Here is a 25,469-nt window from a genome sequence, read left to right as displayed (position 1 = left end):
AACCCCCACCAGGCGTGGAGAGGCATCCAAGCCCTCGCCAACTACATGGCCAGAGCCTTCCAACCCTTAACAGCAGCCTCAAACTTGCAGAGGAGCTCAACACCTTCTTTGCTCAGTTTGAGACCACCACTTGTCCTGCTGGTGGTCAGAAAATAACCTGAAGCTGAAAGTCCTTAAAAGAAAAGAACTCATAATGGACTTCAGGAGGCACAGACAAGTCCACTACCCTCTCATTATAAATGGAGAACAGGTTGACTCTGTCTTCATCTTCAGGTTTCTGGGCACCCACATCTCTGCTGATCTCACCTACAGCCACAACACCAACATCCTGGTAAGGAAGGCCCAGCAGTGGCTGCACTTCCTCCTTGTCCTTAGCCAGGATAACCTGCAGCAGAAGCTGCTGCTGGCTTTCTACCGCTCCTCAGTGGAGAGCGTGCTCTCCTACTGCCTGGGTAGGCAGAGGCCACAACTGAGAACAGGCTGCCCAGAGGGTAATTAACACCACCCAAAATATAATTGGATGGTCTCCACCCCTGGAGACCATCACTAGGTCCTCCTGTCTAAGGAAAACCAAGACAGGTGACCCCTTGCACCCCGCTCACCACCTGTTTGACCTGCTGGCCTCTGGTCGGTGCCTCAGATCAGTGGAGGCCACACCTCCAGACTCACAAACAGCTTCTTCCCCTGGGTCTTTCGGGCTGTCAACAAACACTATCTCTCTAATGTGTGAGTTGTTTTGTATATTGTATATTGTTTTGTATACATTCCCTCTTGGCTGTATATATTTCTTCTGTTTGCTTTTTATTCTTGCTGTCCGCCACAGTTGGTGTGGAGCACCCACAATTTCGTTGTACACGTACAATGACAATAAAGGGCTATCCTGTTCTATGCTAATATACGGGGGGAAAGTATGCAAACCTAACATGCCTATCACATTATACTTATACATATATCTTGGAATAATTTAAGAGACTTGGGATATTTCAGAATACCAAAGGCAGAAGGACCCTGAGATTACCAGTCAAAGAAGGGTGGATAATTTGAGCCCATACTTAACCCCTCCACTACGAGGAAAAAAGGCGTATTAGTCGCCGGAAGGCAGGCTCAGGCTCTTAGGTTGGTCCAGGGACTACCACCGGTTGTCTGTGTTTGCGCGTCTGTCGGGTGCTGCTGCTGACTACAGAGGAAATTGACCTCTGGATTAGCGTTAAAACAGTCACGGTACGTAGCTTAGTTAGCCCAGGTTGAGTTTTGCAGCTTGGGATGAACTGCTCTTTGTTTAATTTTGCTTGTGTCTTTATTTGAAGAGCCTCGCTGTGGCTGCTAAGAGGCCTCAACTAACGTCGACATTAGGCGTTAGCTTAGCTATAACATTGTGCATGGTAACGCTAGCTTCCTGGTTAGCCTAAATTTTAACCGATAATATTAAAAATATTATGGTTGAGCAAAAAGCAGCGAAGACAACTTTTATGTGTTTTAAGTAATAACACGCAACAGCTTCAGTTGTCTATAAACTGTATTCAAATAAAAGGTAGCTGCTCGACTAGCATTGCCGCTGTTTAGCCCGTGTCGTCGGTAGCTAATCGTTGGTTAGCTCGAGGTAAGCTTTAACGTTTGTTTTGAGTTTGTCTAATACTAAGGTCCGCACAGGTAATTTTTAGTTATTTATTTAGTGGGATATTATTACCGTATTCGACTAATAATCATGTAAACGATCTTTTTTGCGATAGCTGACACATTAACTCCCAGACGTAGAATAGCAGATGCTAATGCGTGTTCACTACTAAGGTTCGTAAGTTTGTTTTTTCAGAAGTGTTGTCTCCTTGCACAGGCTTTTAATATCTTAACGTGTTGCCTTATAGATAATGCCCACAATAAAACTACAGAGTTCTGATGGGGAAATCTTCGAGGTGGACGTTGAGATAGCCAAACAGTCTGTCACCATTAAGACCATGCTTGAAGGTAAGTGTTGAATCACGGTAAACGTTTTGGTTATCAAGTCACAACTGCCATAAATAGGACACCCCGCAGTTAACAAATATAGGGTTTATACTTCATTTAATTAAACCATAATATGGACATAGGCTACAAATGTGTAATGTTTGAATCTTTTGACAGATTTGGGAATGGATGATGAAGGAGATGATGATCCCGTTCCCCTTCCTAACGTGAATGCTGCCATCCTCAAGAAGGTACAGAATGCTCATATTGAAGTGTCCAGTGGGTTTTTTGTTCACACACAGACTGTGGGTGGTGTTTTGTTGGATGTGGGAGGGGTTGATTCCTTGCTTCCTGAGATGCTATTAACTAATGGCGTTCATCTCACCTGCTCTGGAGAAGGTTATGTTTTAGATCCATGCTTCCCAAATGGTGTATGTTGTGAGGCAAATGCCCTGGAGTTTTCTTACAACCTTAGTTTATTATAATATGAGCAAGTGATGAATGAGCTGCTTTATCAGCAGACCTACTTGGTACACACTAATTTCCCATACATAGGCAAATTATATTTACCAAAGTTTAAGATGGAACCCCAGCCTGTTGTGTGGCCTGACACAAAGGTTCCGATTGATAAGGACGATGAAAATTTGAGAGGGGGAGTGAATGACTTTCTTTGGTAAAGCAAGTAAACACTGGTCCACAGATTTAAAATGAATAAATGTCCGAAGAAAGCAGTGTTAAAGCTACCTCTCATGGCTTTAGGTGGTCAGGGTTGGCAGAAATTGTTTGGCCATATAATCATTTGCTAATCTAAAAAAGAATTTGGAAGAAGAGGCCATAGAATCTGTGTGCCTTGAATTTTTGGGCTTTGCTCGTGGTTGTAGTTGGGAGGCAAATGTAAATGAAAGCGCTAGCTTCTAGCCTGTGATGGTGTCCTCGAAGATGATGTAGACTTTTGTATATGGTGAGAGGGTCTAAGCAGAGCTCGTAAGTGGCAAAGAGTGGTACTTTGTGTCCTGCGGGTAAGCTCGCCTAAGAATTTGAATTGGGTTTGGTTGTCTTCCACTTATAGTTTTAACATTTTAGCACTGCCAGGCTAAAGCTGAAAGAATAAGCTGAAATGATCTTCTGTGCCAGTCAATCAAAACACATCTTAGAAGCACATTGTAATAATCTAGGAAACTTGTGTTATAGCTGGACAGTGTAACAGTGTTATAGCTGGAAAGAGCTGCTGATGTATTTTCTGAGCGTAATGGGCTCAGATGTGGTTCAGAGTTTCAACAAAATCTGAACATCAAAGTTTTGAGGTGGACCTGGAAAAATGGACAAAATGCGATCGTTTCTCATCCTCAGTTTTACCTTTTATTTTCATGTCAGCAAATCATCTAATCACAATTTTGGCAACCGAGAAGTCCTGATTTTTATATATATTTTTTTCTCCTTACTACTCTCATTCCTACACTTTCTTACAAGGAGGTAACGACCTGGAATCTGTGTGAATTGATCCTAATTTGTGGCAAAGAATTGCCATTTAATTTTGGTATTCAAACCTTTTATGGGCAGTTTAAACAGCTGATGGGTGCTGTGCATAATGGGTTACCTTGGTTAAAACCACATGTTTATTTGTTATTGTCTGTCTTTCTTTTTCAGGTGATTCAGTGGTGCACTCATCACAAAGATGACCCCCCTCCTCCTGAGGACGATGAGAACAAGGAGAAAAGGACAGATGACATCCCTGTATGGGATCAGGAGTTCCTCAAAGTGGACCAAGGCACCTTGTTTGAACTCATTCTGGTAAACATACTTGAATTATTTTGCATTTTCTTTGGATTGAACTACAACTAACAGGTGTAAGCAAAACCTTGCTCTATACCTAACCTTAACAGCAACCCCTGCACATGGTTGATTATCACATCATTGTAAATGAATCTTACTGAGTTGTTTATATTTGTATTGAAGCAGTTTTAATAGAAAAAGGACCTTTTTAAAACAAAAGAAAACAAAAACAGTGGTTAACAGATGCTCAGTTAAACTGCAAGCCTGTCAATGGTGTCCCTGCAGTTAGCTACAGTGAAGTATCCCTCCCTTTCTTTGCAGTGACTGTCACATAATCCCACTGATGTGTCTGTCACTTAATCCTCCTTCTCTGAGTCCTGAGCTGCTGCACTTCACCCAACCTTTTTATTTATTTTTTGTTTTTGTTTTTCTTTATGTCCTCCTCCACTGCTTCTTTCCTGGTGCCTCTGTCTTAAGCCAGTTTTTGGTTATGGCCTTCTTTGCTGCAGAAAGGAGAATTTTAGCCAAGTAGTGGTCTTTACATGTACAGCACCTTCAAAGTATCCAAGATACAAAACAAGGCAAGTTCTGGGAATTATATAATCTAATATATCACAGAGAGGTGAGTGAATTTTGACCCAGAAAGTGTGAAATTTTTCTACATTTCTAGAAAATGTGTGTATGATCAGCTTCCAACACTGTTGTTGTGTATTGGTTCGTTTATTTTTAATCTTAGGTGTAATAAAAAAGCAAATTAGTTTTTTCCCAAATGAATTTTCTCCACTTTAATGATTGAGTTGTTTTTATGTTCTTTCCACGTTTCATACCACACTTTCTCAGTGATGTTTTGAAACCAAAGTCCAGTTGTCCTGGTCTAAATTTTTCATCGAAAGCAACCCATTTTAGCAATCCAAGCTCTTTACCAATTCCTAACTCCTTTACTGTGCCATATCATATATTTAATTTAAAGGATATTATCGGGTTCCTATCTTGGTCTTTAGTTATGTATTCAGGCGTCTTTTTTAATACCTATGTTTGTTTGAATTGGGACATGGAGTGTGGAGAGCTCCACATCCTTCCAGCGAGCCCCATAATCATCACTACACCAATATGTTATCTGGCGTATCTGTGCAGCATGAAAATATTCTTTTAAATTCCTTTCTCTCTCTCTCTCTCTCGATCAAAGGCCTTTTTCTTTGTCAAAACGTATCAACTGAGCCGGTATATTGTCTTTATGTAGTTGCTATATAATGTGTAGGGTCCTTCTAATATCTTGTGCCGGTTTATTTTTGACAAAACCTGCTTTGTCCTCCTCTATCAGGTCTGGTATAAATGACTGGAGCCTATTGGCCTGCATTTGAATAGCGCTTTTCTAGTCCCTAAGGACCCCAAAGCGCTTCACACTACATTCAGTCATTCACCCATTCATTCACACACTGGCGATGGCAAGCTACATTGTAGCCACAGCTGCCCTGGGGCGCACTGACAGAGGCGAGGCTGCTGGACACTGGTGCCACCGGGCCCTCTGACCACCACCAGTAGGCAAACATGGGGTTAGTATCTTGCCCAAGGATATTTGGCATGCAGCCTGGGATCGAACCACCCACCTTCTGATTAGTGGCTGACCTGCTCTGCCACCTGAGCTACAGCTACAGCCACCATTAAGACTGCAGTGTAGATTTTATAATCAACATTTAACACTGATATAGGCCTGTCATTTTGGCAGTATTCCTTTTGTGTTTGTGCTTTTGGTAGTACTGTGATAATTGCCTCCCTCCAAGAGAGGGAATCACATGTTTAGTGCGACTCTAACTAAAAGTCAGGTGGAGTAAGGGTGTCAGTTCTTTTCCAGATTTCTTATACCATTCAGCAGGAAACCCATCACTGGATTTCACCCAACTTTTAACGTTATCTTCTCTTTATTGGGCGTAATGACAAAAGGGTACGATATCACAAGCTATAAAGACAACACTATGCTATGTCGTGTGATTTTAATCGCTGTTTCGTAAGTGTTCAGGTGCTTTCCCAAAAACGGCCAAAAAAAGAACACAAGCTATTCTCTGAAACTACTTTTTAATGGTTTGTGGGTTTGTGCTTCACAACAGTGCTCTCGGTGCCGCATCAGAACTATGATGCGGTCTTAGGGTCAAAAGCTCAACAAACCTACCAACAACTTTTGACATGTGGTGGCGGCGGACAGTAAAAACAAGACCTTCAGCTGGCAGGAGGCAGAGAAACCAAAGCAGAAGGAAAGTTGATGTTTTGCGTTACAATTAAGGGAATTATTCCACATTTGTTTGTATTGACCACAGGAGGCAAACGCTTTTCTCATGCACTCTGTGTGTGGGTTTTTTTCCCCCCGCTAAACAGGTCTCGAAAGGCTTGACATTTTTTTTTTTGCTTGAGGTTTTAAATGTTAAGGTTGTGCTTTACACTGAGAAGTCCAAATACTTATGTGAATTAATGCATTTATAGTGTTGTAGCTTGTGTTGTATAGTTGTCTCCCAAGTACTCTGTGTGAGAGAGAGGGAGAGCGGCGTGCATTCATATAGTTGAGCTGTGGAAATGGCATTTTTCTTTATGTATTCAAACTTCACAGTTGGCAAAATCTACTTGAATCTACAAGGACCTGTCACAGGTCTGTGAAATATCCTACTGGCTGTAGCAGAATTGGTTTAAATGGAAATGGTCTGGCTCTGGAGTGCTGATCCAGAGTCAGCAGCTGGAGTTGATAAATAGTGGCTTTTTTTTTTCTTTCTTTTTTTTAAATTGTAATCACTTTTATGCACCTTTCTATATACAGTGTTTATTTTCTCTTGTAGTCCTTTTAATATGCTTCATCTTTCTTAGAAAAATTATTTCTTATACTTTATTTATTTCGCTCAGTGGCCAGTTCAAGCAAGACACAAATGTTGCTTAGCAACAGCTGGAGGTCTGGTGGTTTGGGCAACTGTGTTTAGAAGAGGGAGGGATTTGGAAAGACTCATTTATTCATTTAAAAATAAAAAAATTAAAAAAAATTTTCCCCTCCACCTTTCTCAACGTGTGAAACAACATGGAGTGATGTTGAGGTTCATGTAAAATGTAACCTTAGCAATGCCTGGAAGAGATGGATAAATGGGTGGTGTGTCTGTAGCTTCGTGGAAATGAAAGCGACGGTCCTGCGTCAGTAACCTGAGTTGACCCCACCCCCCGTGACTTGAATATGTTTACAAGCACAAAGGCTGAGAGGAAGGGGTTCAGAAGAGCACAGCAGCTGCTCCTGTGCCTTATGAAAATCAATGCAGAAGTCTTATTAAGCAATCACTGCTCAGCATATGTAAGGCTAAATGGTTTCTACAGGGTAATTTACTTAAGGACGATGGGAAAGGTGTGGTGTGTGGGGGTTTTTTGTTTTGTTTTTTAAAATAAATTGTATATAAATGCTTTTCAGGTATAACTATCATCCCTCATCAGACTGGATTGGTAATTCAAAATACGCTTTTTACTTTATTCAGGTGTAAATAACAAATCCAAAACACAATATGCTTTGTTGGGTTCAGAGATCTAAGTGTTGCTGAGGTATCAGTTGTCCTTGTGTGCTCTTTCACCGCCTCCCTCCCTCCTGCAGCTCCTCATTCATATCTCCATGTTTCTGTTTAGGCCGCCAACTATTTGGACATCAAAGGCCTGTTAGATGTCACCTGCAAGACGGTGGCCAACATGATCAAAGGCAAAACCCCAGAGGAGATCAGGAAGACTTTCAACATCAAAAATGATTTCACAGAGGAGGAGGAAGCCCAGGTACTTATTCCAACCCATCAGCTGTCTGTCAGAAAACAAAAGACTTTCATAAGCAACGAGAAATCACTTGGATGTTGCGGATGGGATTAAAATGGTGATCACAAAGTTGCCTTCCACACCTTTGTGGATTATTAATTTGTCCCTCTCTTCCGCAGGTACGCAAAGAGAACCAGTGGTGTGAAGAAAAATAAGAGGAAGATCTTGCCAACACTACCACACTGAAAAGGATTCTCTCTGCTAACTGGTTGCACTGGCGTTGTTCATACTTGTTAATATTTACATTTAGTATATTTAGAGCCACATCCCTCGCTCCCCCACCACCATCACTTTTCCTTAATTTCTGATAATAGCATGACTATTTTAACTTGCCTGTGTGGTGTCATTAATTTAAAGCCAAGCTCTCTTCTGTTTGCGCACACTCACGTTGTGTATTGACATAAAATAAATGGTCCTGGTTTCACGGCTTTGTATCCTTTTAAAGATTCGAAGACTCCTCAGATTTCCCCTGTTATTAACTGCTCTGCCTTTTTTTTTTTTTTTTTTTTTTTTTTTTTTTAACTTGACATTGTTTTCTTTTAGGTTAAGTGAATGAATAAAATGCATTTTTTGACAATGGATATGCGAGGGTGAATTTGTTTTCTTCTTTTTGCTCTGTAAATGTGTCCATTTTGTGAAACCATGTCAAGGAGACGTTTATAGGAAAAGTGAAGTTTGAGGTAGAATGATTACTTTGTTTTTAAATGCATAATGTCCCCCTGGACTCGAAGTACTTGTGTTATCACGCAGCGTTGGGTAACACATGCGCTGTTGTAGCGAATTGAAAACTTTTCCCAGTTAAGCTCTGATGCTGGTTTTTGGGATGCTCAAACATACTGAAGGAGTAAATAAAACATTAAATGGATGGTGTCTGTCACTTTTTGTTTTTAGTTGTGGTTGGTGGGGGTCTAAATCTCAAGGAATCGTGGACCAGATAGTCAAAACACTTTATTACAACAATCAAAAACACAATAACACATCAAAGGCATTTAAAAGAAAAAATAAAATAAAATGCTGGACATCTTTGAGGTGCTGCCACTATTGCAAACTACTTCTAGCACAATAGCTCTCTCTGGTGGAGGGAAACTATATTGCTGTACAAAAAAACTCAGCTTCTAGTTTGTCCACAGAGTAGAAACTAAGCAGAAAAGAAAATTAAAGCCTTATTAAAAAAATCAAAATGTCTGTTACGTTAGCTGTAAAAATGCAGAGTAAGACCATGACACTTGACAAAAAAAACTTTGCACAAGACAAACGAATGTATTGCTTTAAGAAATGGTAGAAACTAACTTTTTTTTTAAAAGAATATTTTTTAAACTTTTTTTTTTAAATTTTTTTTTACACAAAACCATATAAAAGTTTAATTATAAAACTTTACAACACAATGCAATATAATAGTACCCATTTGGTCTCAGTTTAATCTGCTGCGCTGGAAAATGTTCAAAGGAAAACAAGACTTAAAAGACAATAACACTCTTCTGAGGGATTCCCACCTGTAGAAAGCCTGACCTTAAAAATCATGAGATTCATACAAAAAAATACCACTAATTATGCAAAAACACAAACAATGTAACAGTTGGTGAAGCCATAGATTGACAGCCTGAAAGTGCCTAAAAGTAATGTGAACTTCAGAATTTTCTTTTTAAAACTGCTGGAAATATATATTTATATATTTTTTGTCAAAGAAGCTGCACAAGTATTCATGAAAATGTTTGGGGAAGAAAAAGGGGGAAACTTAGAGTCAGACTGTGTAATGGCAGCTATTGAAAGTGAATCCATGCCTCTTGGAATCTGAGGTTCTGCTGGTCAGGTTGGGTGGCAGTTGGTCCTTGCTCCCCTCTTGTGGTTCTTATAAATGGGTGATAACATTTCCAGGAGATGGATGTGATGGTGAAGCTTTAAGAGTAAAAGTATGTCAGATTGTCATCGCTATGGAGTTACTTATCCATAAAGTATGATAATCACTTCAGTTGAGTTTTAACTGTAGCAGGTGGAGCCAAAGAACCGCAATCATTTTTTTATTGTTTTGTTTTTGCATGCACCTTAGCATTGCTCGCTACTATGTGTTCTAAAGCTGGTGGATTTTTGGTCACCAGTTCAGTGACTGGATCCTTCAAATTGGCTTGTGTCCTCAGCTTAATGTAATGTCACGTGACAGATCTCTTTGAGAAGGACTTTGTGACCGTAAAAATGCAGATATTGATGAATCCAGCCTCTGAACTAAGAGACAGCTACTGTCCTACTGAGGATAGGGTGGGGTAGGGGAGGGATCGATGCCTTCAACTTGCTCCTTTTTCTGTAACATCAAATGAACCTCAGGGGGAGGGGGTGTACATAAAACTGATGTCAGCTGATGAGGATGATCGTAACGGCTCTGGAGGAAGCTGAGGAGTGTGGGGGTTGTTGATGCGAGCAGACCACAGCCATCACTGGGTCTCTGTTAGCACTTTGAGAGAGAGTCCTGCGGCCTTGGCGGCCGACAGCACCGACGGGCTGTGCGTCTGCTTGCTGGACAGTTCCGGGTGTGCGTGGGGGTGCTTTGCTGCGAGCGTGCGGAGGTCCCCGCGTTTGCCGGCAGACTGCTGCGGAGTTAAGCGCGTGTGTGAGAGTGCATGCGCTGGCGGAGACAAGGGGAGACGTGCCGAAGGGGAGGTGGGCGGCGGGGAGCAGCCCGGGGAGGGGGGCCGCTGGAGCTGGAAGAGACGGTGTCGGGCGGGAGAAGGGGACGGGGGAGAGTCTATAGCACTTAAATCTGAAGAAGTTGGGCTGGGGCAGCCTCCTCCTTGAAGGTAGCGAATGCACTTCTTTTTCCTCCTAGGAACAGTCAGAGAGAGTTATCTGTGAATAAAGTGTGGATGGTAAATGTCAGCAGGCTTTAGTGAAGATGCAACATTCACACTGAGGTCAATGAGCAGGGACACAAATGGACACAGCGAACAATAGCAGTATGTGGATGTCTCTACGTGAAGGAGGTCAGTTCCAGAGCAATGTAAATGCCACCATTTGCACATTGTGAGTCTCTGTGCGTTTATGGCGAAAGGGTGGTTTCTGTTAGACACGCAATGTGCATCACAACAGTGTCAGATGCAGATTGGCTTACTACAGCGCCAGTCTGTGTTGCTCCAGGACGACAATAGCAGCTGACCAGTCGTGCTGTTATTTAATTCAGTTTTGCTTATATAGAGCCAAATCACAACAACTGTCACCTCAAGGTGCTTTAAATTACAAAGCAGAGATCCTACAATCAAATGAGAGCCTTTGAGCGAGCAGTTGGCGACAGTGGGAAGGAAAAACTCCCTTTTAACAGGAAGAAACCTCTGGCAGAACCAGGCTCAGGGAGGAGCAGCCAACTGGTTAGGGGTGAAGGGGCGGAGACAGGACAAAAAACACACTGTGGAAGAGAGGCGGGGTTTAATGACAACTAATGAATAAATGCAGTGATGTGTAAGGATATAGTGAGAGCTTCAGTGACAGGGATTTGAGAATGAGGGGAAAGTTTGCTTTCCTGCTAGCTCGTCATCTTATCCTTAAAATTGGAAAGGTCTCGTGTTCCCTTCCCATATGAGATGGCTGAGGGATGTCATGACCTACTTGAAGTTAGGAAAGCTTAAATATGCTAGCTGTGTAAGACATGGGCCCTGCTTACATGGGAATGTCCATAACAAACCATTTTTTCTTCCGTTTATGCTCGTTTGTGTGTGCGTGCTGCTGTTTGAGTTGTTTGTCATTCTTCTTTTATGCACCCCTATTCTGAAATTGTGTCATTTATATTTAAATGTTGACTGCATCACATTAGAACTGAATTGCAGAGCAGACTGTAAGGGAACTTTCTTCCTTTCAAAAGGGAGTTTTCCCTTCCCACTGTCACCAAATGCTTGCTCACGAGGAGTCTGATTGTTAGGGTTTTTTCTCTGCAGTATTGTAGGGTTTTTACTGTCTTGAGGCGACTGTTATGTGATTTGGTGCTATATTAAAAAACAAAATTCAGACAGTACTGTATAAAATCTGATAAAGAGAAGTTTAAAAAAAAGAAAACACAAAAGTCAGACATTGTTTTCTTTTTGTTTTTGTATTTTTTCTTCTGTTTTCAGTTGAAGTTTTTAATTTAGCTTTAACATAGTGTAGTTTAAAATAGCCCCTTCCATCCTGAAAGGCTTGAAAAGCCCTATTGGTCAGTTGAAATGACAGTCCTGTAGCAACACTAATATGATGTCATAGGAATGACAGCAGTACAGCTCTAATCCCAGGTTTGAAAAACTGAGATATAATTAAAAAAAAGGAAAAAAGAAAAAATAGATAAAGATAAACATCTGATACAATGTTGTGCAGGAAATATCTTTAATTTTGGTCCTTGGCAATAGAATAGTTGCAGCTGACCAGGGATGCATATAATTATTAATAGTAGGGAATCTAAATCTTCATATCTCTTCTGAGCATCTTAGATTTAACCCCTGACAAATACTGATCCCTATTAAAATGAAACTAAACCAAAACAAGAAAAGCCAAATAAATCAAATTGAAATGAAAAAACAAAATATAATAACTCTCATCTGAATTGTGGACACCGGACCTTTTGTGAAATAAAGCAACTCGTTAAAATCTTTAAAAAGATTTCATTTTTTGAACTCTTCTCGCACCTTTATGCTAAGCTAAACTTGTGAACGTCTGCTTCTATAGTTGATGCAAAGGCTATAAACCTTGTTGATCCTTTCATCCACACAAAATCCTGATAACTGAAACCAGGGAATACCACTCGACTTTAAAATGAGTTTTAAAAAATTGCCTCCGTGATTATATTAGTGCTATTAGCATGAATGAATGAACTCCTTTGATTAAAGATTTAACACACAGAGCCTGCGAGTTGACACTTTCACTTAACCTAAGCACCACAAAAGTAGTATTAGAATTGCGTAGCGATTAGTTTGGAGTTTCAGTTTTCTACTTCTTTTTGTTCTGAACCGAACGTATTACATGTGTCTAATAGGCAATCAGCAGTAACCCTGCTGTGCTTTGTGAGGTGTTATACTTAAAAGCAGACTTGTGTACCGCTGAGTACAGCATCAAAGCAGTTAACAGGATCCCATGATCATTACCAGAATATGATATGAGTCACCGGGTTTAACCGCAAGGAAAGGCGCTAGGCCATATTTAGAGAGGGAGAGAGGCAGGAAGAGTGCAATAGAAAGTGATTTCTAAATGTCAGAGTTCACCATCAAAAGGCGCCCGTTACCACATCGCATGAATGGAGAAAGTTGAAAGCAGATGGGCATGAGAATGCCGTCAAAATGCAAAGCTGCAGGGAGCGCGCTAATGTGTGTGTGTTTGTGTGGAGCTGTGGTGATAAGGATTTGCTCTAACCACATTCAGCCCCCTTTGTTCTCTCAAAGCGAAACAAACTCACACACACACACACACATTCAGATTTCCATGACGTGATGGTGGGGAAGACGACAGGGTTTCTACAGTGCTGTGGTGGTAGAAACTTTTTCTGCAGAACCACACAGATCCCTGACTCCTGCAGCAAAGCCGTTGGGCTGCCGTGCACCGTGAATCCTGGCGCGTCTCAAACCCGGCCGTGCGAGCTGCTGACGGGCCCGCTTCTGATCATTTATCTTGTGCCGCTGCCATTCGTCAGCTCTCGCTGGGGAGAAACGCATCCGAGAGCGCTGCAGTTTTGAGAATGGATTTAAAAATAAATAAATAAAGAAGACAAATGAGCTGCTCTGGCAGATAAATAAAACAACCGGTGAAGCCGGCGTACCTGATCTCTAAATAATCCCTGCGCACCCAGTTTCCTTTTACTTTTGTAAAACACCAACTGCCTCGGACTAATCCAGTGCTGACAGAGGGAAAAGAGGGAAATTCCCAGCTTGAGTTTAGAAACGTGGCTCCCGACATGTTTTAATGATTCCAATATGGCGACCTTGGAAACATACATCTGTTTGAGCTTCTTCACTCAAAGAAATATTATGTGGAAGTTTGACCTTTGACAAACGGTGATGCTATTACAATTACATAAGGAAGGAATAATACTGTTTTTTTGTTGTTGTTTTTTGAAAGAGAGCATTTTAATGAGTGGTATTCCCCTTTAACCTCTAGCCATTCACTACAGAGGGCCTGCTTATGCAAGGCATTATGCCAGTGGTGCTGAAGAACCCAAACTAACCTCGATGGTGTGGGTGAGACATCACATATATATATTTACAGACTTAAATATAGGGGTGGAGTGACGGGGTGTGAAAACATGTCTCTAAATACATTTTTAACTCATGCGACACCTCTAAATCTGCATGTCTGACCTTTTACCTGCAAGTAAACACATGACTGAAGCCTAACTAAAGTTAGCATGTTTCGCTGTTTGCTATATATTAACTGCATATGTATGGGTTCTATTTGCAGAGCAGCAGGTTAATGAGAGATGACATGCAGACCTCAAACACGAGGAGGTAGAGCTCGTCTTGGCAGGTATAATCACAATAGGGGAGGGGGCTTGTCTTCATTCAGCAGTTTACTTGTTGGACAAATGAAAAGGCTGAAAAAAAGGCCTGGAAAACAGAAAAAAAAACAAGCTTGATGGGATTAATGAGATTGATGCCACCTCCAAGACTGCTCTGCCTCCTACGGCATCAGAGAGACACGATGCACTTGAGCGGTGTGAGAAGAAAGATGGGGGAGTCGTGAGCATAGCGTGGTGCTGCGGAGCGAGTGGGGTGGATGGTTGGTACACACCTGCAAGGACCGCACCAGTCCGTTTGTTGGTTGAGGCCGAAGCGAGCCCGGCATTTCTTAGGAGAGCCCGGGTCTGAGCACAATGCGTGGCATGCACAGGAAAAGGGGAGGAGGAAAAGCAGAGGAAGAGGGGAGGAAACAGGTTAGACGACAAAAGACACAGACAAGAAGGAGACGAAGAGAGAAACAAGCTCGTCAGGGCAGGACAAAAGCACCGTTTGTTCGGAAAAAGCCATCAAGTAAAACTGTTAGTAGATGGTTACGGCACAATGCGACATTAACAACCAGCAGATCAACCGCCCAACACAACTTAGTTAAACATGTGGGTCAGTTAACACACAGAGGAAGAAGCAGCTGTGCTGTCACGCTGTTAGTACTGGACCTTTCAAGGGTTTTCAGTTTCTAAAACGACGCCCAAATCCAAAAAAAATATATTTTCCGGTTTCTGAAACATCTGCTGAAAATACCCTAATGTGCACAAGTCTTGAGCCACCCCTCATTTCTTTATATTTTGTATGTAAAACAGGAAAAACGTGCAGAGATTTACTTAAATGTGCAACCATATTTTAAAATACAGTCTATAAGACACAAACAGAGTTAAAGTCAATATTTAGTATGATCACCTTTATTCTTCAACACAGCCTGAACTCTCTTAGTCAAGCTTTCTTGAAGCAGTCTTCAGGAACAGTTCTCCAGGCTTCCTGAGGAAGTCAGAGCTCTTCTTTGGATGTTTTCTGGCTTCTGTCAAGATGATCCCAAACCGCTTAATTAAGCTGAGGCCTGGGCTCTGTGGAGGCCAATCCATGACTAATAGTGCTAATAGTGTCTCACTGTGTGTTTTTCTATGATTTTACTGCATTTGCAGTATGTTTGGGATTATTGCCATGCCTATCGGACAATTTCCAGCTGGTTTTGCATAGCGCACAGGTGTCGAACTCCAGGCCTCGAGGGCCGGTGTCCTGCAGGTTTTAGATGTGTCCTTGATCCAGCACAGATCATTAAATGGCTAAATTACCTCCTCAACATGTCTTGAAGTTCTCCAAAAGATCTGGTAATAAACTAATCATTTGATTCGGATGTGTTGACCCAGGGTGAGATCTATAGCCTGCAGGACACCGGCCCTTGAGGCCTGAAGTTCGACACCTCTGGCATAGTGGATCAAAATCTGGCGGTACTACTGGACATAGTTCCATTCGGACAAGATCCCCGACACCACTGGCTAAAATGTCGCCCCCAACCATGAAGGGTTTCCATTGTGTTTTACAGATGGATTCATCACTCCATAAGACCTGTTCCCACAGATTTTTAATCCAATTCTTGCATAATCTGATATACTTCAGCCCCTTCTCCCTTAAGAATGGCTTCTTGACTGGCATCCTTCCACTGACACCATTTGTGATGAAGCTTTGGGTAATATCTCTGTGTTTGGTGTCTTTGGTAAAACCATTTAACCCTGATTTATCAATCTTTCAAATATAAAAAAGAAACAACAACAACAAAAATCTCTGAAAATGTTCAGGTACAAGTACTGGACTGAAAAGAAAAACACTAAAAGACCTTCAGAAAGCCTGGAGAGCTACTGCTCAAGACCACTTACAAAGAAATGAGGGATGGTTCTGGACCTACACAATACTGTAAGTAAATATACTTCGGTGTTACTGCACGGTAAAATGAAGCATCGTGCCAGTTAAGGCAGAGCACTCAGGTCGCTCTAGCACGAGCTGAGGGGAGACCGAGGCTCTTTTATCTGCTGCCGCGCATCGAGAAGACGCCGAACATCCACGACCTTCTTTAAAACAATCACAAAAGTGTTACAACCTCTTATCGTCTCACCTTTGATGCCATCGTGCCGATGCTGTAGTAGCTTTTATAGTATTACCACAAGCACTCAAGTGGTTTACTTGGGACGTGGATAACTACCACGTCTGCGTTCTCAAAACCGAACAGGTCAGAGCTGAGAAGCTTGTTATTGTTCATACATGGCGGAGGTGGAAAAGGGAAAATGCTAGTCATGCGATAAGACTTTTTGATTTCCTTTCTGCCACGATGGCTGACTTTCTTTCTTTTTTTTAAACTTGGAACAGCTAAGATCAGCACAAAGTTTTGCACACTGGGATTCAAATGTTTGTAATTGAGGTTACATGGAAAGCAGAGTGGGTGGGTGGTTTGACGTTTGAGACACATCCTGCACACCGAGATGCCGTGCCGCACGCAGCGCCAACGCAAACTCAAGCTCGACTGAATTCTCTGAAATCCAGAAGTCTTGGCACTGGTCATTTTCTGTGTGTGTGGCTTTTGAAAAAACGTTTAACCATCCGTCAGACGAGAGCAAGGAAATCCATATTTAGAGGTTTACCTGTGTTGGAGTCCTGCTGCTTCTCCCTTTTTCTCCTCTTCTTCTTGCCCTGTTTGAGGAGAAGAAAACAAAACAAAAAAAAAAAAAGCCAAAGAAATGAAATGAGTCGGACTCTTGACTGCACTGCTGACTACCAGCAGATCTTCCAGTTCATTTGGCTTATCTCAAGCAGGATAAAAGTTACGTGCAAGTGTCTTAGATAACTTTTAATCACCGTGTTCGGCTGGCATTTCTATCAACTGAAATCTGCACAGTAAAGAAGCTGAAGGCCTTAATAGTAAAGGGGGGAAACGTGAATTCAGATTAAAGCCATTGTAAACTCCTAACTGTTTTCATATTCGTGTTTGCATTTGTTCTGTGTCCCCAGGCTGATTGTAATGTGTGACTGTTGAGGTAAACATCAGAGCTGTTCACACAGATCCGGTGATGGTGAAGTGAGGCCTCATATTTGGGTGCGATGAAGGATGTGGGCACAGAAATCTACCGCCTACGCTTCGATGTCTAACCCTCCTCAGCTCGCTGTCAGCATTGTATATGTGGTTACTCCTCTTGCAAGTGCACCATTCTGAAGCTTCTTAGTCTGTGGGCGTATGTGTGTGCGTGTGTGTGTGCATATACTAGCCTATATGTAGTATAATAGTGTATGTATTTTGTTTTTTTTTGAGTGGGGGAACTGGAGGAGAAACCCTCCACAGGTGTGTGGGCGATATGTGGAACTTCACTTCCTGTTTTGCTCGTAGGTCCAGTGGTTTGTTTTTAACTCAGAAGGAGAACAGAGGGCAGCGAGGACACTTGGTAGTTTGTTTTTATTCATTTATTTATTTTCCAAATGCATCAGACGATATTTAAAGCTCAGTCCTTCACCTATAAACAGTTTGTGGACTGATCATCAAGTGGCCCTTTCAGGCTCTTTCTTTAAAATCCTGGACTTTGTGATCGATTCAAAAGCATTTTGGAGCGTGTCGTGTCACTAACAATATATCCCAAGAATATTTTTACACTAAAGGAGCATTCATGGCAAAATCTACTAGTTTTCCCTAATTATTTATCCATCTAGACCGCTCTGATTTGAGTTGCGCACTTTTGAAGGAATTCTCTTAAAAGTAATGGAACTGCAGACTAATCCACAGTGCAGAAGGAGAACTGCATCTGCCTGTGATGAAAACTTTGTGCTCACGACAGACAGCACGACAGGATGTAAACACTAATGGTGACCCCCTTTTTTGAACTGAGCATCTGCAAGCTGTCTCCAGCTGGCGGATGTGGACAGTGAAAAGAAAATAGTTCCTTTGCGAAAACGGGGTTTTGCTGTTTTTGATCCCTGAACACCTGGAAGCAAGTGCAACTGGCAACTCAAGCCAAAACAATCTAAACGGGCTCCGGTGGAAAACACATATTTGTTTGAGGTGAACTATCCCTTTAAATTCTCCAAACTTGAACCGTATGCCTATCAAAAAGCCACAGAGTGTGGATTATGCTTAATTACAGTGCTTAGAATCGTGACATTTAAGAGCCGTTTAAGAGGTGAAGACAATGTTCAAAGCTCCGTGCATACAGCGACGGCTCCTACACCTGCGATCAGAGAGTATTAAAGCTCTGGTTTACAACACCTTCACAACAGCATGAGGGTAATTTCTGAGTGCAGAAATAACACTCTCCGGGTCGCCTCGCAACCCTTAATTTTGACATATGCGGTCACGGGGTATCTTCTTGTGCTACTCTGTTATCTGTGTGTCAGTTTAGATGTTTCAAACATGTTAGAAACCACAGTCCAGATAAAGTGTTACCAAGTTCCCACGCCTGCCTGCCTGCCTGCAGAGTTCAGCTCGGTAACCAATCACGTGTAGAGAAGCAAGAGAGTGCAGGCACAGCAAAACATAACCGGGGTTGTCTTTCTAACGGAACATCCACAACCTCCTTTACAGACGTCTTGCTGTGTTGCTACAAAAATGAAGGTGCTGTGTTTTGAAGCTATATATTAAGGCAGTGAGGCCAGCCATGCAGCCCTGCTCTCTGTTAGTCGAGCAAACGGGCTGATTTATACCTCTGTGTGATTTAGTGTTTCAAAGGTTAACATACTTGCAGGCGTAGCAGCTGCAAAAGCGTAGGCCATATCCAAAACTGACCAATCACATCGGCTCGTGTGGCTGCCGCCGCCTGCGTGCGTGCTGTCTGGGAGGCTGACATGGGTGAGTCACTCAGATTTTTTGTTTTGGTTTGTTTTTTTGGAAGGTGCATGCAAACTTTGCAACAGGAATACCCACAACCCCTTTCATGCAAATCCTCACATTAGTTTTTTTTTTCTTCCCCCCACCACAGAGGTATAAATCCACCATAAGACGTGTCCCTACCCAATCAGCTTTATTCTTTTCCCCTGCGACCCCGCTAAGGCCCGCCTCCTGCAAGAGTTCAACAGCAAACTGAGAAGTCAAAGGCACACAGCAGGCCAGAAACTAGAATGCATGCACCACATAAGTTTATTCGTTGTATTTAAGAACACTGGCATTGAGAGTGTCAGAAACAACAGATTTCATGAGACTGATCCTGTTCTTGGTTTCACTTGCACAGAAATCACACCAGAGAGCAGGTTCTGATTAAATGGTTTTCTCCTTACAGAAAACAAAGCGTGAATAGCTTCTGCTGATTCCTGGCTTTTATTTTAATGCATCTGGAAGCTCAGATTGGTATAAATCAATGACCCAAGAATCCAAGGGGAGGATTTTATTCCAGAAAATACCATTTGCATCACTAGAACTGCAGTTTTAGAAGTTATTTTAGGGGGTGGGGACATTTTTTTTCTTCCAATTTTCTTTTTTGTGTGTAATTCAGCACAGTTTTCAGTGCATTTTTAGAGCTCGCCACAAGAAATCACTGTTTTCCGTAAACTGCGGTAAACCAGTAACAATGGAAAATGATGTTCACTGCAGATACTGCAACATTCCCTGCCTTGCACACCTTTATTTTTCCATTTTAAAAAGTGGGAGAGCTTTTGCATATCCCTGCTTTTGTTTTCAGACGGCTCAGGAAATTAGTCATATCGGCTTGTTTTTCTTCTCACTCTGAATAGGCTCATGAACACAGGGGAGGGAGGAATAAGAAGAACATATTCTTACGTAGTTGTCCCTAGCAGACCAAGTTGGGTAGAGCTGCATGTGCAGTTGTCTTTCCTTTCTGGCCAACTCGTAGTACTTGGCCTGTTCCTCCCGGGTCAGTGCATGCCACTGGAAACACACACAACAAAAGGAAGGTCAGTATTTTCACAGACTTGCCTTTATACAGTTTTTGGGTTTTGGGCAATAAAGTCTTTGATAATGGCTTTGAACTGATCTGATCATTAAACTCTCTTTCTATTGAGAATATACAAAAAAGTGAAAATAGTACAAAGAGAGAAACTTAAATGTTATTTTTCTGTGTGGAATATGTGCTCATTTTTTACTATAAATGAATTATAACGGAGATTTTTATGACAACAGGACGGTTTTTCTCTTTCTACGGCACAGATGAGCTGGATGTTGTTTTTAAATGTTTCTTCATCGCGTGTCAATTTGCATTTGCTGCCGTCGGTGGTTTCCTGAAGTGTTCCTGAGCCTTTACAGTGATAACAATCGCAGAATCATTTCTGTTTTTAATGCAGCGCAGCCCGAGGGCCCCAGGCTCAGTTTTCCAGGCCTGTTCTCAAATCCTTTGACTCTCCTAATGATGTTATGTACCGTAGACACAGTTTTACATTTAGGAGGGTAATTTTTAAACCTTGTTAACTACTGGCCATTGAAGTCTTTAATAAAATGAGAAACCTCTCTCCATTTTTCCAGAAGAAAGGCAGTGCATCTCTGGGACGCTCTCTTTATAACATAATCATGTAAGGATTTGGATGATACAGGGGTTTGAAATGTCGGCTCACAGGAGGACGCTTCCTGGTTCGAACCCTCTGTGTGGAGTTTGCATGCTCTCCCTGTGCCTGAGTGGGTACTACAGGTTCAATAGACTGTAACTCCTCTTACTTTTTTTGCACTACTGCATGAGAATAAGGGGCGGATGTGGCTGAAAAAATGAGTCATCTACTAATCGGAAGGTCAGTGGTACGATTCCCAGCACCCATGAGCACTGGAGTGTGTGTGTGTGTGTGTGTGTAGTGGTAGAAAGTGCTGTGAGTGTGCAGGTAAAGTAGAGAAGTGCTAGATAAGTACCAGTCTGGTAAGTGAGGGAAACAGAGTTCACATTACCTCTCATGTTCCTCATGTGTGAAATTACCGGTACTGACTGACCTGGAAACAGGATTAGTCTGCTTTTCAATGTGCATGCCTGTGTGTGTGTGTGTGTGTGTGTGTGTGTGTGTGTGTGTGTGTGTGTGTGTGTGTGTGTGTGTGTGTGTCCCTCACCCTTCGTCCCAGGATCTGATTGATGGCTGCGCTCTCTTTTAATGTGCACTCGGCGATGACCTTTGCCCTCATCTCCTTCATGTAAAGCATGAAGGCGTTCAGAGGTTTCTTGATGACCGGCTTCTTGGGCTCCTTCTCCCGCTTGGGCTCCACCTGTGGCTTCCTGATGAAGACGTGGGGTGAAGGAATGAGGCTGTGAGAACTTTATAGTTTCTTACACTGTGACAAAGGGTGGAGCCATGAATATAAATGTACCTAAAACGGAGCGAGGGGTATACTTACACGTACATGCTCCTGTCATACTGCTCGTGATCCTGTTTGCCTGTAGGGGGCACTATGGCTGGATGGGGGATCCCTGTAGGATGCATGCCCGATGGGCCGAGCATCAGCGAGTGAGAAAACCTGGTGCAGGGTAAAAAGAAGAAGAAAAAAAAAGCAGAGGAAAGGGGGTGGGGGGGATAAGACAGAGAAAGGGGGGGGGGTGACAAAAAAGGTGAGTTCATAGAGATGCACTGAGGATAGGAGGCGGCAGGGCGGTAAGCATCAAAGCAGGAGCGACAGTTTTATGTAAGCAGTGAGCCTGAAAGCATGGAAAGTCCACTGGGCTTCATATCAGTGTTGTTTGTGTTTCATCTTGTGTCTACAGCTGAGTAAATGCAATACAGAACACGGGACAAATGTGACAAAGAAGCTCTTTAAAGTTTATTTTTGTGTAAGAGTGAAGCCATCATTTATCACCACTAGAGGGCGACCAAACATTACTGAGCGAGAGAGAGGGGAAGTGGGCACTGAGGGGAAAACGCTTCTTCGTCTGTCACACACCTTGACTCGTAGGGAGCAAAAATGCATTCCACCAATCATGATGTGATCTAGCTTTGTATTTCCCTCATATTTTCCTACCTGTTTGCAGGTTAGTTATGCGATATCTATCAGTAATTTGTCCCTAATTGTTCCATTTTGGGTTGTTAAACACTGTGCCTCTTGTCAACAGACCAGAGTCACTGACAACAGGCTATGAGGAATCCCCAGCCTGTCTGGCATGACAGGCTGGGGATTCTTCGCCTATTTTAGGCAACTAACACAAAGAGAAAGCATCTGTGTGTTGCAAGCAGAGATCTTTAAGGGTTTGCAAATTTGACTCAAGACAAAAACCCTCTTAAACTCACAGTGGGTTCACACTTAATTTTCCCGTGCGTGTGCTTGCAAACATGAAAAGCATCTGCAATGACGACTAAAAGAACACTCTTTTTTTTAAAAACATTGAAGTTTTTACAGCGAGATAAAGACAAGACACAATTACAACCAGAACAAAGCTTAAGGGCAGCGAAAAGAAAAAATAAAGCAGCTGTCCTAATGGTTGTTTCTATTTCTCTGTGTGTGTGTGACATTTCATATTCTGCAGCAGCGATTAGCTTGGCTTGACTCAGCTTCTTTTTGGCGAAACACTGAACTGGTCCTGTTTACAGCACACTGGCTCCAATAGAATTTTACAGAAGCTGTCCAAAGAAATCAGGCCGAACATGAGTTTGCCACGGTGAATGGAAAACGCCTGCTCAGACGTTTGAGATGTGCTATAAACAGGAGTTGGTGATGCAGAGCGTTGCCCTTTTTTTTCCCCCAACCCCAACTCGGATCGGGTTGGCTCAAGCTGGCCAGTCGGCTACGGTACCTGGAGTAGGACGATGCGCTGGGGAGATTGGAGGGGTAGGGCTGCCTGAATCCACATGGGGACAGGGCAGGATAGACAGGCTGGCTCTGCCTGCCACAGCACAGCAGAGGGAAGAGACGGGAGCAGAAGATTTTAATTTAACAGGTAAAAGTTTTTTTGTTGTTGCCCTTAATGGTTAAATTAAGGAATTAGGTGGAAACAGATTCATTAAGGTCACCTAATGGAATGCTTCCAGAACCATTATTCCACTGCATAATCCTCCAAATTCCCAACAAACTTCCTTACCCCTGAAATTTGCTGTCATTCCTGTGCCTTTCCCATCCTTTAACATCAATATAAGTTGTCTCTTAATCTGGTGGAAAGCTTTGCAGAGATGCTTTCGAACACTCATTCAGCTTTTCTTTTTTTGTTCTGTGCGTGCTCAGGCATACATTTCTTCAAGTCACCCATGTACATTTCATACCGCATTGCATTTGAATACGCAAACAAAACAGAATTAAACCCAAATAAAATAAACTTCAGGACTTGTGTGTTATTTGATGGTTCTAACATAAAGTTAATTCACAATCCTTAAAGCCCGTCGTGATGCTGTGATGCACCCCCTGGAAAGCCTGGATCAGCACTGTTGACAGCTGTGCGTCAATACTTGACTTACTGGGAGCACAAACAAATACTCACACCGTGGGAGGTCGCGGGTGGGGAGCGGGTGTAGGGAAAAGCCTTTGATATGTAGAAAAACCACCCCCCCCCCCCCCCCCCCAAAAAAAAAACCTACCTCCAGAGAGCAAATGCAACCATCCTCCCCTTCGACTGACTCATCCTGGTGTTTGTGAATGTCAGCACACGCTCGCTTGCTCCACATCTACCATTTACACCACCTTTGCAATCATCATCATTATCATCACACTCTGCTATCTCCTTTTAATCTCTTCCTCTTTGTTTCAGCTGTATCTGTTCTCCAGAGGTTTTTTACATTCAGAAAAGCCCAGCAGCAGAAACCCTAAACTGGGACGAGATCCGGAGATTAGTGGCCTCAGCTCCGGCTGTAACCCTGTTTCAGCTGAGGCCACGCTACGACACAGTTTAGACAAAAGCGGTTCAAACTAAATGGCCCATCCACTTTTCTTTCTTTTTTCCTTCATATCGCTGAATCTAATGAGTCAAACAGTCCACTAGTCAGTCCAATCCTCTTTAATCCATAGCCACTAAAATAAATCAAGTTCCCATGTTATGCATTTAGGGTTTCCCCCCTTTGTTTAGTGTGCTCTATAGCTCCTTGTGTTCTGCAAAGTTAGGAGGCCACAGAAAGCACTGCTGCTGCGCCACCCGAAGCTCCTTGTTTGTAGTACAGGCTTTTCTCGTGACTTATTTACATCACTATGTAACAAGCTTGCATAGTTCACACCTAGCCCTAACAGCTCCTTCAACATGCTGGCAGTCAAAACAATGAGCAGCTGCCTCCCAACCTGCACCTGAAGAACCCAGGAACAAGCACATGACTTTTATTTTTGATTGCATTGTCCTTGCAACCACAGAGGAAAAAAAGCTCAACTGCTTGTTAGGAATCATCTGACTGTAAACCTGTTAAAAACTTGAGGCATACTCAAGTTAATACCCACTTCTACAGTTTGATAGAAATTGATCTGGAGCTGCTGCAAAATGTACTCAGTTATTCCTTTGCCCACTCATCACCTCTCCATTAACTTTAATAAAATCCGGCTTAGTAGTTGCTTTTTAATGCGATCTCGCTGACAGCTACTTGGTCTCCGCCTTGGTGGAGGAATAAATGGTCACGATGGGGTTGGTTTTGGAAACAATGTCAATGCATGAAACCAATGTGTGACGTATTAACCTCTGCAGGGGGCCGGGGGGGGTTGTTAGCCTACAGCTCTTAAAGAGCTGAGTCTACACTTGAACAGCTATGGTATGCAACTAATACACTCACTTTTGCCAGGTCAGCTGACCAGCCAGTGCACACTAGGCTTTTAAAAAGGGAAGCCTTAAAGAACAAAGATCTAAAACAGTGTTTCAAGCGGGCGCAGTTTGTTTTTTTCATGTTTTTTCTTCAACATTAACGCATCTAAACCCATTTTAGTAGACTCCCAAGATTCAATCTTGAACTTTTAAATGAATACAATATTAATCTAATTGCCCACGCCTCCTGTGGACCTTCATTTGTCCCTACAAGAAGAGAGTTTGATGCTTTATCTCCAAAAGAAACCGCAACTGCTCTGATGCCAAGACCCTCAAAAAGACTTCAGGTGCTTTCTCAAAGGGTCGGTAAGTACAGTATAATTGTTTTGGATTAACAGAGTTAGAACTGGTCACATGACATTCAATCATCAACCAGACCTCCATACTTGTGATTTAAGCTGCTCATTGATAGAAAATAAGGTTATTAGTCATGTTCTTCATATTCTTTTATTTGTTATTTTTCTGTTCTCTGATAACAGCTTACAATTTTGATTTTAAATGTCTGCATCGCTTAAAGCAAGACTCTTTGGTCAGCAGGAGGTAAAAGCTTTTATAATTCCTGATGTAATGGATTTAACCAGCCAGCAGGCTAAAGGGACGGTTGGAGGTGGTCGTGGAGGGACGGACTTAAAGACAAAAAGAGAGAAAGAACAGAAAACAACAGTTTGACATTTAACTGCTCATTCTCCATGTTATTCCCGCCTCCTCCTTCCACAAAGAAGCACACTATAAGGGGCCAAAACAAAGCAGATAATCTGGGTTAAAGGAGATTAACTGTTAGTAATACTTGTGAAAGTCCATGATGAAGAGCTCTTGTCTGAAAAAGATA

The 25,469-nt window shown here is 42.3% G+C and overlaps 2 protein-coding genes across 16 annotated transcripts in view; one reads left to right on the top strand and one right to left on the bottom strand.

The window, feature by feature from the left end:
• Positions 1-662: 662 nt before the first annotated feature.
• On the top strand, positions 663-7,972 carry skp1 (S-phase kinase-associated protein 1). 3 transcript variants are annotated; one of them, XM_026182581.1, is made up of 6 exons: positions 663-726; positions 1,863-1,962; positions 2,119-2,192; positions 3,589-3,732; positions 7,357-7,497; positions 7,653-7,972. In XM_026182581.1, the coding sequence occupies exons 2-6, from the start codon at positions 1,866-1,868 to the stop codon at positions 7,686-7,688; spliced, it is 492 nt and encodes a 163-aa protein (XP_026038366.1). In that variant the 5' UTR covers positions 663-726; positions 1,863-1,865; the 3' UTR covers positions 7,689-7,972. The 3 variants fall into 3 exon arrangements, with proteins under 3 accessions (XP_026038366.1, XP_026038364.1, XP_026038367.1); XM_026182579.1 differs by lacking the exon at positions 663-726 and adding an exon at positions 1,067-1,221; XM_026182582.1 differs by lacking the exon at positions 663-726 and adding an exon at positions 1,523-1,600.
• Positions 7,973-8,468: 496 nt separating this feature from the next.
• Positions 8,469-25,469, bottom strand: part of tcf7 (transcription factor 7) — a 75,273-nt gene continuing 58,272 nt past the window's right edge. For 2 of the 13 annotated variants that reach the window (XM_026181446.1, XM_026181451.1), the window contains 8 exons: positions 22,667-22,756; positions 21,280-21,399; positions 20,998-21,160; positions 19,732-19,839; positions 18,970-19,017; positions 16,619-16,667; positions 14,263-14,335; positions 8,469-10,347 (listed from right to left, as the gene is read on the bottom strand). In XM_026181446.1, coding sequence (XP_026037231.1) covers positions 9,960-10,347; positions 14,263-14,335; positions 16,619-16,667; positions 18,970-19,017; positions 19,732-19,839; positions 20,998-21,160; positions 21,280-21,399; positions 22,667-22,756 — 1,039 coding nt within the window. In that variant the 3' untranslated portion in view covers positions 8,469-9,959. Of the gene's footprint in view, positions 10,372-13,964; positions 14,079-14,262; positions 14,336-16,618; positions 16,668-18,969; positions 19,018-19,731; positions 19,840-20,997; positions 21,161-21,279; positions 21,400-22,666; positions 22,757-25,469 lie in introns of all 13 variants that reach the window. The other 11 variants (XM_026181452.1, XM_026181453.1, XM_026181454.1 and 8 more) reach the window with 11 other exon arrangements.

Source organism: Astatotilapia calliptera, chromosome 10, assembly GCF_900246225.1.
Source record: "Astatotilapia calliptera chromosome 10, fAstCal1.2, whole genome shotgun sequence".
NCBI lineage: Eukaryota > Metazoa > Chordata > Actinopteri > Cichliformes > Cichlidae > Astatotilapia > Astatotilapia calliptera.
This window is presented reverse-complemented; position numbering and strand designations above follow the sequence as displayed.